This window comes from Anopheles funestus, chromosome 3RL (genome assembly GCF_943734845.2).
Source record: "Anopheles funestus chromosome 3RL, idAnoFuneDA-416_04, whole genome shotgun sequence".
Taxonomy (NCBI): domain Eukaryota; kingdom Metazoa; phylum Arthropoda; class Insecta; order Diptera; family Culicidae; genus Anopheles; species Anopheles funestus.
The window spans coordinates 76,942,588-76,962,115 of NC_064599.1; the positions used below are offsets into that span (position 1 = coordinate 76,942,588).

A 19,528-nucleotide genomic window follows, 5' to 3' on the forward strand; every position below is an offset into this window, starting at 1 on the left:
TTTGCTGGTTGTTATAGAACGATCATTGAAAAATTACTAAATAAAATAAATGGGGAGATCAATGGGGGTAGATAAAAATTAAAAAAAAAGATATCTGTTTCCGCCCGGGTTCGAACCGGGGACCTTCTGCGTGTGAAGCAGACGTGATAACCACTACACTACGGAAACAAGTACGTTGGGAGAGCTCTCTAGCCGGTATTTAAACGCGTGAGCATTACTTCTAGACATGATGTATTGACAAATGCTCTCTCTCTCTTTATGGATTCATAATTCATAATACAAAACATTCTTCCAATTAAAAAAAATACTTCAAAGTCATACTTTTTCAATGTATTTATTTCATATGTTTCGTACCATTTCGAATATTGTAACCATTACAAAGAAAAGAAAAAAAACAAACTAATAACAGTTCCACATGTAGAAGCTTTTCCTTTCCTTTTTTAAAATCATTTAAAATCTTTCCAAGCTTCAGCAACAAACAAACTGTATAACATTTATTTTTAACCAAACCATATTACACATTTAACACCGCACGTGTTCTTTACTACAGTTAATTTGTTGGTGTTTTTATTCGTATGAAATAGGTTGTTGTTATGCGTTGTTATTTGAAGTACACTTCAGCACTGCTGCTGTTCCCTGCGCTACGTTCCATTCCGTATCATGGTATTACTGTACCGTGCAAATATTCAAAATTGTATCTAACTTGTGTAACTGGTATTTGTGTCAAAAAGCTTCACCAACGTACCGGGACGGGATTGTACTGTATACTGTAATCCGGTTCGGGGTTTTTTTTCTCGATAAATTTACTACATCATCTGCCGCATCGCTTAATACACTACTTGGTGTTGTGCAAGGGACTTCTGTTCAAAATCCCTTTTTCTTCACCACTTCTGCCTTTCACCGCGGAGCGAGCAAGCGTCAACTTATGCACACCACCGCTCCTGTCTACCACTTACTACCCGTACGACTATCCATTTCACCACACCACCCTGAAGGCAAGCGTTAGACGCAATACAATTATAAAGAAATTTTTAGTAGAAGTGTTCTCCCATCAGTCTGCGAAAGTACACATCCCGTTTTAATCGATATTATCCCTGCGACTCGAAATTCTTGTTTAAGAATACAGAAGTGCCCTATTCTTTCTGTTCAGCATGGTGAAATTGCAACAGTCCGCTTTCCTTTGATGGTTTTTTTATGGATTGGTTCTAAATGGCACATCTTACGCCTGTGGTTCACCGCCAATGTGTGCGTGCTGCTGCGGGACAAAGTTTAGCACTTCCTTAAAGACCAACTCTAAAGACGGAGAGAAAGTGTTTATATTAGTTCTCCTATTGTTGAATTGCGAACACTACGGTGGTCAGCTCTAGTTGTCAATTCTTACCCTTCCACCGTTCGACCGGCAGGTCCATGTCTTCGAAACTTTGATCATACAGTGACGAGGTCGGCTCGTCGGACGGATCTGCATACTTCTCCAAATAGCTAGAATGCAAAATAACATAGAACAGCATAAAGAATGAACTGATTTACGTGCAATATGTACTGTACTCACGGATGGGCCAACGCCTGTTCTGCTGTTATCCGTTTGTCCGCATCCAGTTCCAGCATTTTCTCCAGCAAATCGATGGCAAGCGGATTAGCACCACGGAAAACGTCGCTGAAATTGCGCTTCTCCGTCTTCGGGAGTGATTTAATGTAGTGTCGAGCCTGTGTAAGAGAACGCAAGATAACATCAACCCGTTAGACACGTTTTGGATGCATTAGATCCTAGATTGGATTAGACACGTATTGCTATCTTTGGCTTAATTGTTGTTTAATATCTACTCTAAAGCAAGTGCGCTACCTCTTCGCTGGTGATTTTTTGCATAAGTTCTTCGTTGGGCGCACCGCAGAAGAACATAACGCGTGTCAGATGGTCAATATCTGTTGCGGATGGACCACAAACCCCCATATACAAACATATAGCACGTCATTTGTCGTCATCGAAAGTCAATCCGAAAGTCAGGTCCGAATAGTCGAAATTGGTTCGATAGACATCCAAAATGTGGCAGGAAACAGCGCGTAATTGTTTGGTCCAAAGTTAAGGTTTCAACGTAACATGCTTTTTTTTTCTTATTGATAGCATTGCATTGCAGTATAAAGTTGCTTATCATGCAAATAGTGTTAGTAAATAGATTGTTAAACTACTCAATTTATGTAAAACATGAGAAAACGCTGCTTCATTGCTTTATGGTGAAACTAACGACTGAGAAAGATTAGTTACAGCGCAAGGCTATCTGTACTGCTTTAATCAGCCCTTCTCTCGACGCGCCGAAATAGCTCAGTTGGGAGAGCGTTAGACTGAAGATCTAAAGGTCCCCGGTTCAATCCCGGGTTTCGGCAGAACAGCAATCTCTTTTTTGTCTCACCAACCCAATAGGGGTTTTCCTGCGCTGCTCGATTTTCGCGCGTTTTAATACTATCAATTTTCAATATCTTATTTTTTATGTATAAGTATGCATGTAAGATTTCGAAATTGAGAATAATAATGTAAACCCACATAACATTAAAATATTATCGTTAATCAAGATAGCAATTAACAATATTAGTATGAAACCCACTCTTGACTGTTGTGTTAGAAAATTGGATTATTTAGTTTTTAAAATCAATTATTTTGGAGTTGGAGAATGTTAGAACCCTTTAACGTTAAGCACAAACCTCCAAAATTTCTTCAAAATATATTTTATTGCTTTTGCTAAGCTTTACAACTATATATTTTAAGTTAAGGGTTAGAATGTGTATGATATTAAGCATATTTGCGCCGTGTAAATTAACGATGCACTTTTATAACAATAGTTATGAAACTCAGCGGAATTTAAAAAATATATATTTTACGTTGATTTGGACTGTAATAAATGCCCCTCCCCCCACATGCCGAAATAGCTCAGTTGGGAGAGCGTTAGACTGAAGATCTAAAGGTCCCCGGTTCAATCCCGGGTTTCGGCAATGCAATCCGCTTTTTTTTATTTATGTCTCATGATATTAATTTATTGTCTCTCAACACACGTGTTTTGATATAAGATACCACATTTAAACGGTTAGGGTGGTATACCTTTATATAGCTTCTGTTCGCGATCGATCCCTACGTTGTGAATTTTAGTTTTCTTTCGGAACGGTGAAAAATTAATCTGGAGCGCGGTTTCTCGCTTGACCGTTCGGCGTACGTATTTTATTACAAGTGCAGTGATTTTTCGCAATGGTTCTTAGCCCTAACGGTCCTTACACTAACACAACTAACCTCTGCGTTCGTAACGTTACCCCGGTGAAAACAATAATGCATTAATCGGGATAATAAATTTCAACTGTCAAATGAGCGTAACGCATACGAAACGTAAACAGCTTCTATATCTTTCTGTATAAAAAAAACATGACATGAAATGAAAGGCTATCGACATTACGCTGTTTTTGTAACAATGCGTCCACCATCTCATTCTTGTGTAGAAGTACATAATTGTTAATCTTCCATCCATTATATTATTGAAACATTCCTATAAACCTTCATATCATGTACAATGAATAAACTTGCGTGATATATAAAACTTTTAGTGATATTAAACAAGGTTAATTTTTGAAATTTTTATCTCACAAAAATGTTGAAAACATTTTCCATAAAAAAGCAAATTTCTGCTTCTGGAAAAGCAAGATATTATATGAATAAAAAAACTTATCCAGACACCAGTGAATTCTTTCCTTCACGTCATATAGTATATCGTAATATCATGGTGCCGCTATGTTTAACTTGTCTCAATATAACGAGCCATCCCCACACCTGCCGAAATAGCTCAGTTGGGAGAGCGTTAGACTGAAGATCTAAAGGTCCCCGGTTCAATCCCGGGTTTCGGCATACAAAATTACTCCGTGTCCTTTTTTATTACAATAAATTTAAAATTAGCACAAATCATCTACTCCACCACCGCTTTGATTACTGGTATTGGTATACTGGTATATGCAAAATTTTCTAAATTGGTTTATTATAATGCTAATTAGTTGAAATAAGTTTCTTTTCACTCAAATAATGCTTTAAATTTAAAAAAAAAATAAAAAATCAGAAAAAAGTTTCAAAAAAAATTTTCCACTCGAAAATTTCATAAGGCTTACCCCTTACGTTTTTTTGAGAAATTTTGCAAAAAAAAATAAATTGATTTATTTTAATGCCAATCGGTTGCAATGTGTTTCTTTTCACTCAAGTAATGCTTTAAATAAAAAAAAGAGTGAAAAATAATCAAAAAATCAAAAAATGCAAAAAAAAAATTTACTAAGGCTCATTTTTCCACCAAGTTTTGTCTACAACTCAGTCGCTATCCAACGGATCGCCAATCTTTAACTTGTGGTCGATAGATGGCACCAATGGCTATATTTTCTTCTTGGACGGTCATGCTCTCAGATGTCTGTGCCAGAAGTTATTCGAGGAACCAAGTTCCTTACCCTGTTTGAGAAAATGTAAAATTTTCCTCATTTTTCTGCAATTCAGCAAAATTTTTAAATGTGATATACTTTATTGCGAATTTGTTGCAATAAGTTTCTTTTCACTCAAATAATGCTTTAAATTAAAAAAAGAACAAAAAATCAGAAAAAAATTTCAAAAAAATTTTTCACTCGAAAATTTTATAAGGCTTACCCCTTGCCATTTTTTGAGTAATTTTGCAAAAAAAAATGAAATTGATTTATTTTAATGCCAATCGATTGCAATGTGTTTCTTTTCACTCAAGTAATGCTTTAAATAAAAAAAGAGTGAAAAATTATCAAAAAATCAAAAAATTCAAAAAAAAAAAATTTACCAAGGCTCATTTTTCCACCAAGTTTTGTCTACAACTCAGTCGCTATCCAACGGATCGCCAATCTTTAACCTGTGGTCGATAGATGGAACCAATGGCTACATTTCCGTCTTGGACGGCCAATGCTCTCAGATGTCTGTGCCAGAAGTTATTCGAGGAACCAAGTTCCTTAACCTGTTTGAAAAAATGTAAAATTTCCTCATTTTTGCACCAAGTTTTACCTATAGCTCGGTCGGTATCCAACGGATCGCCAATCTTTAACCTGTGGTCGATAGATGGCACCAATGGCTACATTTTCTTCTTGGACGACCATGCTCTCAGATGTCTCTGCCAGAAGTTATTCGAGGAACCAAGTTCCTTACCCTGTTTGAGAAATTGTAAAATTTTCCTCATTTTTCTGCAGTTCAGCAAAATTTTAAAATGTGATATATTTTATTGCGAATTTGTTGCAATAAGTTTCTTTTCACTCAAATAATGCTTTAAATTAAAAAAAGAATAAAAAATCAGAAAAAAGTTTCAAAAAAATTTTCCACTCGAAAATTTCATAAGGCTTACCCCTTACGTTTTTTTTGAGAAATTTTGCAAAAAAATGAAATTAATTTATTTTAATGCCAATTGGTACAAATAAGTTTCTTTTCACTCAAATAATGCTTTAAATAAAAAAAAAATAAAAAATGCTATAAATTTGCCAATCTCCTAGTCGCTAAAACTCGTGATGAGTGAACGAAACTCGTTCAATACAACGTTTCAACTGACTATCTCACTTTAACTCACTTTGCACATCTCTAGTTTCTTGTGCGGTTACCCAACACACACACAACTTGAAGAAGTCCAGATTGGGAAAACTAGCCATATTTATATGTATGTCCAAAGAAATCACCAACATATATGACAGATAATAACTTAATCAAGCCAATCTTTCCTCTTGGCCCTTACGCACCTATAAAGTGCAGTGTTCCTTCTCAGACGGATGTACATGGAATGATGATAAGACACCATACTGATGCACACATACACATCCGATTGCCGATGTGTGCAGAGACATATGTGGGAATTTCTTGTCTTCTCTTTTTTATAAGCTCAGTCTGTACATATTTGTACACCCTTTTGCAGTAACTTGTTGCTAAAGAATGCCACTGAAATAGTTTTCCACCACGCAACTTGACTCACGGCAGGCAGGGTTTGCGAGTCAGAAAATTTAATTTCACACAAATATTTCTACACTCATTTCCCGTGCCAAAATGCTGCATTTGATGTAGCTCAAGAACTTTCAATAACAAGAAAATCGATGAGGATACATTGTGGATGTAAAATGTTGTAAATGTAATTGATTTCTGACCTTTACAAACCCTGTGTGTATTGGTTGATTAAATGTTCGAGAGCTGTAAGATGCCGCACTATAAGTCGGTGGAAAGATTGAATGAAAGGAATTGTGTGCAAAGACGGAGATGACAGAAATGGCAGCAGAAAAATCTCGACTATTAAGAAAAGTCGTGCAGGAATTTGTAGAATGTTGTACAAGTTGAACGTTACTTGCCGTTACACATCAAATCTGTCCACACTCGGACACATTATAACCATAGAAAGGCAACGATAAAGTCAATCATTGACGAATTGTTCACGGAATGAATGGTTTAAAGATGCTTAGCTGTACATATGTTACGAGTACAATTAAAACAAATTAAATGGATTCTATGGGTGATCGACTGACATACCTTAAGGTGTGGTCGGGAAAAGCAATGTGGAGAACTTGTAAAAATATCTCAAATAAAATATACAAGACGCGTGAGAGCTTCTAATAAATTTGATTTATAATAGCAACACACCCACTTTTATGACCCCTAATAAATACGAATAAAACCCCTTTCGATATTAGTCTAAAAAAAGCGAATCTGTTACTAGCGCCAAACTGCCTCTAAAGACACCCTTTGCAATCGATCAGACGATTTACTGCTGGGTGGACAGATTGCGAACACTTTTTGCACCCTTTACGGTTGACCGTCAACTGTCGCGAGCAATGTAATAAGCCAGAATCGACTGCCTAGAGCCACACTGGCTTGAGTCACCCCGTACGCCGTCGTAACCGTTTTTCTAATCACGTTTGACAGCAAACTGATCGCTGCATTGGGTGTTGGGGATGCAGATGATTTTGCTCCAGCGAATGCATACAAGGTGGGGTAGTGATGAATGTGTTTCAAAAGCGGGCTTTTAGCAACTAGTGTTTACTACTGGACGTACTTGATCCGCACACTTTGCGTGATTGCAGTGCAGATTACAAATGGCCAATGAAACGCGACCGACCGGTAAGGGAGTTGCACTGGCACTGCTTGCAGCTTCCAACAAGTGTCTTGACCTTTTTAATTGGCGTTAATTAAAAATCTATCGATTCCTATTTGTCACATTTTCTAAATTTAACCCGACCGTACAAGTAGTTTAGTGAGGTAATGCGTGATGCGTGAAACGAATCAAAGCTTCAACATATGTTAAATAATCAAAACCCTTGTAAGGAAAGTAAAATGCAACCTGAATCTCTTAAGCTGATAATAAAATGAAATAAATGTACAAAACAAAATTAATATTATTACTCACACTTTCAGAGGAGATTTTCGCCATAAACTCATCGTTCGGTGTGCCGAGTATCTCCATGATAAGGTTTAGCTGGTGAATGTCTGGTAGGATGAATTGGGCGAAAATGGGCGATATTGAAAGGAAACAAAACAAACACAAACCGACCCACACAGTCGGATAGTCGGAGTGAAAGAAAATCACGTTCACATTGTGACCCGTTCAACGGGTATATAAAAGCAGAGAGTAATAACTGTATGCTGACTAGTAATGTAATTGCTGAAACATGTTGGTAACTATATCGGACACACAAAAAAGGAACAAAAGATTTGTTTTAGGGGAAGGAAATGACACAAACAGGAATTGAGACGAAACGAAGGATCAAAAGTTGGGAAGTATGGTGTAAACATCAAGATCAGTTTAACTTTTTTTGTTTTTGGTAGATACAGATCCCTTCACCCGCGTAATGTAAACATGTTAGAAAGTTTTGTTAGTCGCATAAAGCTAATAAACCACAAGCTTTTACATATGAATAAAACGTTAAACAAACGACGCTAAGCAACGTGTACAAAACAGGCTTTGGAAAAAAGGATACGGTCCGTGCCGGGGAAGAGTGTCCGGCCGGTTAGCAGCTCCGCCATGATGCATCCGACCGACCAGATGTCCACCGTTTGATTGTAGTGCATCCAGTTGAGCATAATTTCAGGCGCTCGGTACCAGCGCGTCGCAACGTAACCGGTCATTTCGTTCTCGGTCGGTCGGGCCAGCCCAAAATCCAATATTTTCAGCTCGCAATCCTCATTTACGGCAATGTTGGACGGTTTCAAATCCTGCGAATAGAAGACACATAGAGCAAAACAGTAGTGAGTATGAGGTTTGAGGCGAATGCTTTCTCAACCGGCTGGGCTATTAAAAAATTGGCATTATTATGGGGCACAATAATGAGTGTGAGGTAGAAAAGAGGTAATATGGTAGAGAGTCGATTTCGATTTTTCACACAACCGAGGCCAGCCAGTCTGGGGGGAGCCATATTTGTGCTGGAGGGACCCACCATGTCACACGTCCTTCTTATCACTTTTTTCAAATGATTTCATTTTGACACGCAATGTACCCGGCGGTGCCATTGGAGCAAAAGGAAAGAAAAGTCCACACCAAATCACCATTTGATTACTGTTGCATGAAGCAGTGAAGGTGGATATGTTCGATCCGCCAGTAACAACAACCTACCCGGTGAATAATGCCGGCACTGTGAATGTACTTGAGACCGCGCAGGATCTGATAGACGAGAAACTGCACGTGCTCGTCCGAGAGGCGCTGGGTGCGGATGATGTTGTTCAGGTCGGCGCCCATCAGGTGCGTGACCAGGTAGACCTGCTGGAACGATTCGAGCGTATTGTCGCCGGGATGGAACACGTCCAGCAGGCCAATTATGTTTTCGTGGTTCATGTGCTTCAACATACGCAGCTCCCGGTACGTACGTTTCGCATGTACGGCCGACTGGAACGGTCGGGCAAGCTTCTTGATTGCCACCTTTACATTGTGTTCTGTGTCCATAGCCGAGCTGAAAATAGAGGCAAAAAAATGAAGAATTAATTATAGGCTATAAAAAAACACGCAGAGAAATACTTTTCATAGTAATAATGTTTGACAAATAGTTTGCATCAACAGAATGCGTGATCAAAACCGAATACTCATGTAAAAAAAAAACAATATAAATTCTAACCAAACACCAGACGGAGGATTCGGGAATTAGCAGGATCGTAACGTGATAAGGTATTCAAAAAGGTAATATCTCGCAGGTTTATAAAACAATACTCCTTTTTAAAGAATTGATTGCATAACTTCAGTACAACAATGTGTTCATATTTAGTTAAAATCACATTAACGTTATGCAAATTTGGAGAGAACACGTGTAAAATAAAAAAAAAACTAAACTTGCTTCAATATTATCAAATAATAAGTTCAAACTACCGGATATGTCAAATTGTTAACATTATAGAAAAGTTCCATTGAATAATTCATTCAACGAATGACCCAAGGCTGTGAGTAAAATGAAATTGAATTTTAATATTGAAAACCATCAAATATCTATTTAATGATAATCTCGTTTAAATTATAGGCCATGACTAATTATAATAGTGCTAAAATTGTCCACTGATAGAAATTTAAGTCCATTTAGAATATTTTCAAGAAATTTTAAAAGATGATAAAAATCTTTTGATTTCCACTGCACTCAAGGGCGCATTATACTGTTAGAATGTTCTAAGGATCTAGATGTACTTATGTGGTAGACCAATTAGAGAATAAACCACACAAACACTCACCTAAAAAAACCCCTCGCAAAACCTTCTATCTTGATCGTTCCTTCAAGCATTCTATGTTTTTGGCGATCATCTTAACGCACCACAGTGCACCTTTCTTGCGCCACAGAGACAATTAAAGCTAAGCTGTACCATTTTTGTCTGTACCTGTGAGGGATGGGCGTAGGGTCACACATACCACCCCCGCCCCACAACTAGAAGGTCCACCAGAGACAGTGTTTGCGGATAGCATCCATTTGTTTATACGTTAGTTCAGCCGTTTCGTGTTATTTATAGCATTTTTCAAACCTATCTCCGCGGGGATTTTCAAACGGGCAAATGGTGGCAGCAGCAGCAGCAGCAGCATCATCAACCAGAACCGTCGTCAAGTAAAACAAAACAGTTCACTGCAGCTAATTATTCACACCTTTGCTGCCCGGTTAAATCAAACTGCTTCACGTCCTGCCCAGTTTCCTGATGTTTACCGTAAGGCAGCAAACACAAATCTTCGACAACGACTGGAGCAATGGAGGGAAAAACTAAGGCGAACGGAGTTGATGGAAGTATTAACAAGGTGTAACTGTATAAAATTCAATTTAGAAAAATTCCCTTTTTCCATGCAACTCTCCCACACAAATTTCCAGTAGCGAAACTCCCAATACGCAATTGATGATATATTTTTTTTGTTTCATGCAAACAATCTTCTCCCCCCTAGCTCACCACAGACACGCACACACCCCCTGTGTTGTGCAACACGGTAGGCCACACGGTATTAATCGCACTTCGAGTAGCAGTTCAATTGTTGCAAATTGACCGCATTTTACGTTTTACTTTGAGGAGATTTCAATGACGAACGGCACACGGTGCACAAAATTGTCACAAGATCGTGTGTGTGCGTCTATAGTTATCGATGATTCACTAACGACACAAAACTCTAGGCCTTTGCGATGTTTAGATGTATGGAGAGTGATCATGCGAGGTCGGAGGACAGTAAATTAGAATATTGTCAACACGGCAGAATATATTGATTATTTCGTGATAGTCCATGATCTTAACTACACATTTCTGTAAGGAACATTTCTAAGCGATTCTAACTGGTTGGAATTTAATAGCCTCTGACGAAAACCTGTTGCTCTCTGGACATATTCGTTTTTGTAGTTTTAATTCCTTGCTCAGACATCAAATTTCTCGTCTGTTACTTTGGAACGTAGTGTCTCGTGAACGTCTTGTAATGTATACAACAAAATAAACACTCAAATAGTTTTATCAAACTATCAAAGTGTATTACCCCCTTAAAACAGTCGTGTTCCCAAAGGTGTTGAGACAATTCATTTCCGAGCACCCTGCTGACACTGTACTGGATGTTTGAACAGCGTTGTTACTCTTTACCTCACGATGATAATGAAACTGTGAAACACCTTTACCAGTTTGTCAGATATTTCTCACGTTATCAGCTGGCATACTGCTGAACACATACTAACACTTTTATGCTACTAAGTGTTGTATATAAAAAAATCAACCGTTTTCTCAACCTATCAACAAACGCTATTATCAATAGGAAACACTTCCTCATTCTTCGCAGAAAATAGGAAAAGATTATAAGACTAGCCTCCGAACTATGTTTAAAGAGCAAACAACATTGCAACAAAAAGGCGCCCAGTGTGGTGCGATGATGCGGCTGTAATGCAGATGTAATATTTGCAAATAAAGTGCAAACAAACGTTCTTATCATGCCTTGCGGCTGATAAAGATTAGCTGCCCCAACGGGTCAGAAGTAAATTAAAAGAATAATTACTAATCGAATAACCATAAACGCATGATACGAACATGACACCAGTGTAAACATTAAAATACAAACAAATTTCGTTTTTTATTCGTTTGCGAATATGGAAGCCCCCCAAGGAGAATGTTTTATTTAACGTAACAACCAAGGTAAGTTAAAATGTCAAACGGCACATGTCCCCCTGTTCACATCAGGGTAAGGTGAAATGGTTGTGAGCCATCTAATCTTATCTGTGTTGCATACCAAAGCGATATCTTAAGTACATATCGCAAGAGCTACAATACACAAAAAAGCGCATTAAACACAGCACTTTACTAGCTTGGTTAACTGTATTTAAATTTACTTTTCTTGCGTTTGGTGCATGTTCAATTTCCTTCATTGTTCGTGGCCTTTTCGCATAAGGTAGTAGGGGCTAGGAAATAAATAGTAAATCCGGTACCAAACGTTTTTTACGCCAAGGTTATGAATATCAGCAGATGGAAGAATTCCGTCGTCCCGACTACAATCCCGTCGCTCAACCCACACACACATGGCTTTTGGGCTGGAGAACTCAGAGACGAATGACGACATGCACGAGATGTATGTTATGGCTCCAATCACGATCTACGACGGATCGCTGTTTTGTGCTTTGTGGTGAAACGATCATACAAAAAAAAAACTAAAATTGAATAAAGTCTACTGTCTGCCCACTATTGCGGGTAAAATAGAATAATGCCACTCCTTCTACACTTCTGTATGGTAATATTGAAAGTCACGACCCATATGCGCCAACATACCGACCCATATGCGCCTTTATGTGGTGATTGACACTTTACTAGACGCCGCTTGGGAAAAGGGGAAATGTTTCCTCAAATGTATTGCCTTTTAAGATATAAAGCATTTAAAAAAAACTTCGACCAAAACCATCACCATACTGAGCAGACTGTAAATGCATCGATTGCATGTTACCAAATGTAGTACGCGCCCAAACTAACATCACATCAAAAGTAAACAATGATGTTTCCCCGCGTGTATTTGTGCTGCATGGGCGCGATGGGAAGACGAGCAGCAGCAGACGCACGATCATGATGATCATGACAATGTGCGTTGTTCAAGTTTTGTTTTGCTTTTATTGCTCAAACTTACTTCACCGATGGGGATTTGTGATCCGTGAACCTGTGCGTCTACGAACCGGTTTGTTGTGCAAACATACAAAAAATGGAAATAAAAAGCGGAACAGACACGCAGAAGAGCACCCACCACGAAAATGCCAATATCGGTGTGGAGATGGGACCGCGATCACTCCAAGCTAATGTTAATGTGTATTTCTTGTGTCACTTTCAGGTGCAGTTTAGAAGGGGAGAAGGAACCAACAACATTGATGGCATCATCAAGGCCATCATTGATGGCATCAACGACGTCATTTGTCGTTAGGTAATAATTGCCATTATTTAACTTTTAAATGATAGTTTTTCTGCTGAAGAATCGGAGAAATAAAATGGTAATTCGAATAACTTAGAAATTATAATTGCATTTGAGATTTCGTTAAAGTTTAGACACGTTGCACGTATTGCTTACATCTCATTAGCACAAATATAATGCACTAGCCCATCTGCTGACCGTCTCCTATTCTATATAAACTCAACCGGCTTATAACGAGTTTGAAATGGTTTAGTGTTTTATTCGTTATACGAAAAATTCGTCGTGGGAAAGACCCTCGCTCGTTGCTCGAGGGACGAGAATTTTGCTCGTTGAAAGAGGGACTGCATTTTCTCCTATGTAACAAGTATAGCTTTATGGTTTACCGTTGATTGGTATTTTGCATATGTTCTATACGTTAGCAGCAAAACAAAAGCAGCAAAGGTAAACGGGCAATTGGTATAGAATGATCTAATGCCACTGCTCAGCCGCATTTACACATTAATTAGATAATGTTGGCTTGTGAAATACAACCAGCCCAGCAATAAAACGATGAAGAAATAAAAGAATTTTCCGGTCCATAACCACCAAGTGTTGGTATAGAAATTAAAAAAGGGTGTCAGCAATAAACATCTACAAGAGAACAAGCGAATCGCGTATAAATTATTCAATGGATTATTTATTTTATACGATACTTACCACACCTGACCATAAGCACCGCTACCGACCGGGGTCAGCACTTGATACTTTTCCGGAACTTCCCATTCCGTTTTGTTGATCTCGGTTCGGTAAAACGTGGGCATTTTAGCTGCTGTTGCGTGCTTCTTTTTTCCGCTCAAGCTAATGGTTCTATTTATTACGGAACAGATGTACACACGACATACGCAAAATTGCCACTTTTATCTTTGCCACCGGGCAACTTTGGCCCACGCAAAGCGCACAACCCTCCTCCCCCGTCTGTAAGTGGACCGCGTTTCCTCCTTCACACCAAATCACGCACACAGACACAAGCCTCTTTTGTGGTACTTTTGAATTGGTTCAACCTGGCACTGTATTTTCTTTTTCGTCGGAAGATATCGTCGTCACTCCCGGTTTGCTGGCGATAAGGAACATACACACACACACCAGCCAACACTAGCAATTCGGCTTATCTTCACAAAATCACACTCGAAGCAAGCAAAACCGATCCACCGGATTCGTTCTTTTCACAACTGCAGGTGTGAATCGCGGAAGTGCTTTAGCGCAAATACGCACGCCGCAACATCGTTTCCTCCGCGCCGAAGGTATTCGCCTGCCCGTTCTGGAAATATTTCGAACGTCACCAAAATTGCGGAAACACGACAGCGGCACCAAACTACATGCGAAATAGAAAAAAAGAAAGGAAGGCAACGCGATTCCGGGAGCAAACACAATTCACTTCTGTGCCTTTGCCGTCGTTTGACTGAGATGGTGTTCTTTTTTTAACGAAAACGTCAACATCACACACTTTTTTGACGAAAGCAACTGTCAACCCCAATCGGACGTTTTGTATGAGTTTCGGCAAAAGTTGCGTCCTATTTTTCGTATACCGAAACGTTTTCCGCTATTTGTTCCGACAATCAGTCAGTCTCGTCCAAACAGCAGGAGGACTGCAGGATTTTTGCTGTCACCGTGCGGATGTCTAGCAAAAAGCTCAATTTCAAAATTAAAGCAAAAAAGCTTGTCACAGCCGTTGCCACAACACTTTTTTTCTATGTGTGGCGGTCGATCGTCTTTTTTTTCTCTTGCTTGCTCTTGCTTATTCTAGTATTTGTTCGATTCGCGAGTTCTGTTCTGCGCTGGTGTGTCTTGCATCGCGTTCGTTCGTTCGTTCTGCCTATGGCTGGTCGGTTTGTTTCGTTTTGACTAGTGGTATAGGATTTAGACCGTACTATTTATTTCAAGGTTAGGGTATCCTCGCGTCATGTGCGCAAGGGTAAGTATGATTAGTCATATACTGGAGTGATATTGCCAGCTCGCCCATGTGTGTTTTCTGCAAAGATAGTAATGGTAGGAAATATCGGGAATCGATCCCAGACTTACATTTGGAGGCAATTTACCGTGGTGTTTCAAGCGTCCGCGAACCGATGGTACCAACAATTTGGCGCCAAAAGGATTGATACGGACCAGGTTTTGTTCTACGTGCAGTGCCTCGAACGAAGTTCCGATCGATGACGTCATAAACCATCAGCTGTTCTGTTATGTTGAGCACTGATCTGAACGATAATGATTTTTAGGTTGGTGTTTTTTGTACGAGTGTTTTTATTTTTCAACATAGAATGGCGATCCTCGCACACGGACCGTTTTTACGTAGCTTTATTTTGAGGATTTTACAATGATATTTGTTGAATTATGTATGGGTTTGTTGTTAAAATAAACATACCTTTTTTGTAGGCTTTCGTGACATCTAATATGCAAAGCCATACCAGAACATTATCAATCGTACATATTCTTGGCTATTGCTTGATACCGAATAGGATTATTACAGATGTCGCGAAGTACGTTCATGTACAGTGCACTGTTAAATGTTTCATTGCGTTTCAATTTCTACATGCGCCTTTTATTTAAAGTGTCTGAGCATCTTTTGCACGGCATCGATTGCGCTGGTAAGAAGAGAACGCTAGAGAATGTTCCGTGTGTTACGTTCAACTGTGTTGTGATATGTTTTGCACTTAATATTAGTTTTCCAGGAAGTGTCGGAAGGGTCGCATCCTACAGAAACACTTTGGCCACGGGCTTAGCTGGTGCAATGCAATGCAATGAGCAATTGAATGAAAGGATCGATGGCAAATGAAATGTTGTGATCAGCAACTCTGGCCGGCAAAGACAAGCATTAGAAGAATGCTTCGCGGAACACCGGCCACGCAATCGATTTGTATTAAGATAAATGCAAACAGAATTATTATTCATATTAAATTGATAGAACTGTTTATCTTTCGCAACTCGAAGAAAGCTGTAACGTGTTCCAAAATATGTTATGAAACTTAAAAAGAGCTACATTAACACAAAATAGCTGTGTGTTATTATTCCAATTCACAATCAATTCCAATGTTGTTTTAATTGTATTGTTCAGTCTATTATGAGTATTATTCCACAACCGTGTGAAGCTGTGGTACGTTCGTCAGAACGCCTTGTCACAAATAGTTTGCGCATTATTTCATCGGTTGATCATTTGACGATGGCTCTGAACGACAAGCCATGCATACATTCATTAAGATAAAAATATCGTTTGAATCATTGGGATCACGAAACACTATTGTTTTACGCTCCAGTGTTTGACTACTCACGACGGTTTTATCATCCACAGCTTCCATGCATATGATACGACGTATACGCATGATACAAATGTTGGGATAATTCTGCAGTGTGAGCATATGACTAGTAAATAAAGAACTAGTACTTTGGTGGTTCTTTATTTCACGGTCCTATAATCAAATCGGATTCCAACGCCCAAAACGTCTATTAGCTCATAACAAAATCGTGGTAGAAAACAGCAACAGCTTCGACACATGAGCATGAGCTGTTGTTTTATTTTTGTGTGATGCCTTTGTGCATTCGCCTCTCTTAATATGTAATAATAATTATGTTAATAATAATGATATAAATTAAGAAAACAAATGTACAGCGATTCTGTATACGATCCCGCGAACAACTCGGATAGCTTCGATTTGTTGTAAACCAATGCATTTGTTGGTGTTGTTGGTGTTTGGAGTAGTCTGACAATCGCGCGGATTGTACACTTTTGCATCGACGGTAGAACGAGCGTGAGTACGAGCAAGAGGGCATAACCCAAGAGAAGCGAACAGCATGAGAAAACACATCAGACTCGACTCGAGCTTTCTGACCGTCTTTCGCTCAGTGTCAGTGCGAGCAGGCACGGAATATTTTTTAGAGGGAGACGTTCTGTCATTTGCTCTTGACAAGTCGAAACTTTTTGCTTGGGAACACATTTTTAACGACATTTCTGGATCAACGTTTACAGAAGTGAGGTAGGGTGGAAATAATATGAAATGCATCCAGTGAAGATTGAGCATTGTTTTGATACTATTGAGTTGTGTAATCTTCACAAAATTGTACAAACAGAAAGAAATTATTTTTCCGCGACAAATCGGATAAAGTTCGTTAACGAATGCGGTTTATTATTTTCAATTCTAAACCATCTCAATCTTGATTACACCCGTCAACGGTCTGCACAAAAAAACGTCAAAATTGCGGCGTATATTTTTTAACGAAACCGTTACTGACATGCAGCAGCTTTATGTAACGCATAACGTGTTTACAGTTTCACCAAAAGCATCTCGCCCGCACACGAGTGATTCGCGTGTTTACGTGTTGTTTGTCCCTTCGCGACAAAAATCCGAGGGCAAATGAATTTGAACTCTTTCCCAAACGAGGTAACGTGTTGAAAATGTGTTTAGAAAACTCTTATCTAGCGTGGGTTTTTCGCACCTGTTTGCTTTTCGTTTTAGGTGCTGTGCTGTATTTTTGATTACCTACCATGGAAAGATCGGCAGCGTGTTTCGTTGGTGTGCAGCAGATGGAACGGCATTATCAATTCAGTTCACTATCTACGCCGCCAGAAACTTGTGCTGTACAACTACGGCAAGGCGAAGTTTTTCTCCGGCGTTGGGGTGCAGCTGCTGTGTCGTCAAAAAAGCATCGAATTTTACTCGAACGCCATGCTCGACACCGAAGAGCTGCTTGACACTATCATGAAATCGTTCAGCACCGGTTATGCGATGGTTCAGTCATTGTCATTGTTTCTACGCTCGGAGCACAAGCTAGCGTTCGGGTTGGTGGTGGCCAACATTCCCAATTTGCTGCACCTGACCGAGCTAAAGATATCCGCCAACGAAGCCCTTACGAACGGTGTTCACATCGACAGTGCTTGCCTTGAGAAGATCAATATTTCGTTCTATCAAAACTCACTCTGCCGGCTCAATACGCCACGATTGCACACGTTACACCTGACGGTGCGGTATCGCAGCGAAATGGACCTCTTAAGTACGGTGTCTTCACAGCTAATCGAGCTTAAGGTGTCGTTCATCTCCAAGGACCATGTGGCGCAGCTGTTCAGTTGCGATTTTAGTTCACTGAAGGTGTTGAACATTTTGCTGGAAAACGACAAATACATATCGTATAGTGTGTCGCCGGTACTTCTGCGACCGTTGGATAAGACTGGGGTTTTTGCTAACACCATCGCTGGGCTGGAAACGCTACAGATCGTCGACGTTTGTAAGATATTCGACATCGAATTCCTGCAGATGTTTTCGTACGCCAAATCTCTTAAAGCTCTCACTATCAACTACTTCAAGCTGATCAGTGAAGTGAGCGAATTTCTGAATGGATTTAAGGGACTTACTGTAAGTAATTGTGATACGTTCGCGCGCCCTTTCACTCATACATCATACTTCTATTGCAGTATCTAAATCTAGAGGGATGCCAAAGAATGGATGCATCGAAAAAGCTGGAATTACCCGCGCTACAGACACTAGTTATGCCTTACAAACAGCTCTCATTGTTTAGCGGAACACCGATGGACATGCTTACCACGCTGTACTACAGCAACACGGCCAAGGACCAAACAAGCTTCATCAAGCAAATCGCACACGCTTTTACGAATCTCACTTTCCTCTGCTTGCAACACTTTGACAACGAGCTCGTTTCGAACGCGTTTCTGCATCTGAATTTGTTGACGAAACTACGGGTGTTAGTCATAGAGAAGATGTCGGTATCAAGCCACATATTTGTCAACTGTCCTACGGTGCCCCAGCTGGAACGGCTGGTAACGGATACGATCGTGACGGTAATGAGCTCGGCCAGCTTACTTTAAAGTAGCCACAATATAGTTTCAACATTCGTGCACTATTTCTCATACCCTATTGCAGGAAGTTTCCATACTGGATGTAATACCGGCCCGTTTTCCATCGTTGCAAACGTTCGTCATCAGCAACTGTTTCCTGTACCTGATCCCTAAGGATAGTGCCAAATGTTACATGACGTTTGACGAATTGCGCCGCCAGATGCCCTGCTGCCGCATATCGACAAAAGATTCGACGATTTTTACCAATCACGCTAAGCAAAGCTGAAAGCGAAGGGGTGCAATGCTAGGTCATAAGGAACGAATGTAGAAAAAAAGTAAACCTATTCCGATCCGTAATAGGAGAAGTGATATTAACAGTAAACGAACGCCATGTGGGTTGTATATAATAATAGCACACCGGGTAGTGTGTAATTTTTTGCAATATATCTTTGTCACACATTATATAGTGTACTGGAAAAAAGACAATAGTTTGTTGTTTAAATTGAAACATTTTTTTTTAAATTATTGTATGTTAAATAAAGCAAAACTATTAAAATTCGAAAGCATATGTAGAAGTGTATTGTCGAACGCTTTTAAACGAGTTTTAGCGAGAAAAGGAACAAGGCGCCGAAATAGCTCAGTTGGGAGAGCGTTAGACTGAAGATCTAAAGGTCCCCGGTTCAATCCCGGGTTTCGGCAAATACTCGGATTCTTTTTTTCGATGTTCTTTTACTAGCGAGCATGTGCAATGTACGCCCCCTCCTCTTCCCACCCCCTCTTATATAAGGGTCCCACATTATGCTTTGTTATTATATAAGAAAAAGAAATTGATTGACAAGCTTGATCAGAA

General features: G+C 39.5%; 2 protein-coding genes and 5 non-coding genes across 8 annotated transcripts; 5 read left to right on the plus strand and 2 right to left on the minus strand.

Annotated features, from left to right (window-relative positions):
• Nucleotides 1–95: 95 nt before the first annotated feature.
• Nucleotides 96–168, minus strand: Trnav-cac (transfer RNA valine (anticodon CAC)). The gene has a single exon. It is a non-coding gene; the product is annotated as a tRNA-Val (tRNA).
• A 235-nt stretch (nt 169–403) lies between these two features.
• Nucleotides 404–14,324, minus strand: LOC125767060 (mitogen-activated protein kinase p38b-like). Of its 2 annotated transcripts, none has more exons than XM_049433306.1 (7): nt 13,557–14,324; nt 8,604–8,937; nt 7,972–8,206; nt 1,841–1,920; nt 1,550–1,704; nt 1,382–1,479; nt 404–1,293 (listed from the first exon to the last, which is right to left on the minus strand). In XM_049433306.1, the coding sequence occupies exons 1-7, from the start codon at nt 13,658–13,660 to the stop codon at nt 1,220–1,222; spliced, it is 1,080 nt and encodes a 359-aa protein (XP_049289263.1). In that variant the 5' UTR covers nt 13,661–14,324; the 3' UTR covers nt 404–1,219. The 2 variants fall into 2 exon arrangements, with proteins under 2 accessions (XP_049289263.1, XP_049289262.1); XM_049433305.1 differs by lacking the exon at nt 1,841–1,920 and adding an exon at nt 7,401–7,480 and having other exon boundaries at nt 13,557–14,322.
• On the plus strand, nt 2,307–2,379 carry Trnaf-gaa (transfer RNA phenylalanine (anticodon GAA)). The gene has a single exon. It is a non-coding gene; the product is annotated as a tRNA-Phe (tRNA).
• Nucleotides 2,910–2,982, plus strand: Trnaf-gaa (transfer RNA phenylalanine (anticodon GAA)). The gene has a single exon. It is a non-coding gene; the product is annotated as a tRNA-Phe (tRNA).
• Trnaf-gaa (transfer RNA phenylalanine (anticodon GAA)) lies at nt 3,808–3,880 on the plus strand. The gene has a single exon. It is a non-coding gene; the product is annotated as a tRNA-Phe (tRNA).
• Nucleotides 14,325–17,135: 2,811 nt separating the features above from the next.
• On the plus strand, nt 17,136–19,233 carry LOC125767031 (uncharacterized). The gene is made up of 4 exons (XM_049433258.1): nt 17,136–17,269; nt 17,345–18,238; nt 18,298–18,681; nt 18,764–19,233. Exons 1-4 carry the CDS (start codon nt 17,243–17,245, stop codon nt 18,962–18,964), a joined length of 1,506 nt encoding a protein of 501 aa, XP_049289215.1. The 5' UTR covers nt 17,136–17,242; the 3' UTR covers nt 18,965–19,233.
• Nucleotides 19,234–19,304: 71 nt separating this feature from the next.
• Trnaf-gaa (transfer RNA phenylalanine (anticodon GAA)) lies at nt 19,305–19,377 on the plus strand. Its single transcript has one exon. It is a non-coding gene; the product is annotated as a tRNA-Phe (tRNA).
• Nucleotides 19,378–19,528: the final 151 nt, after the last annotated feature.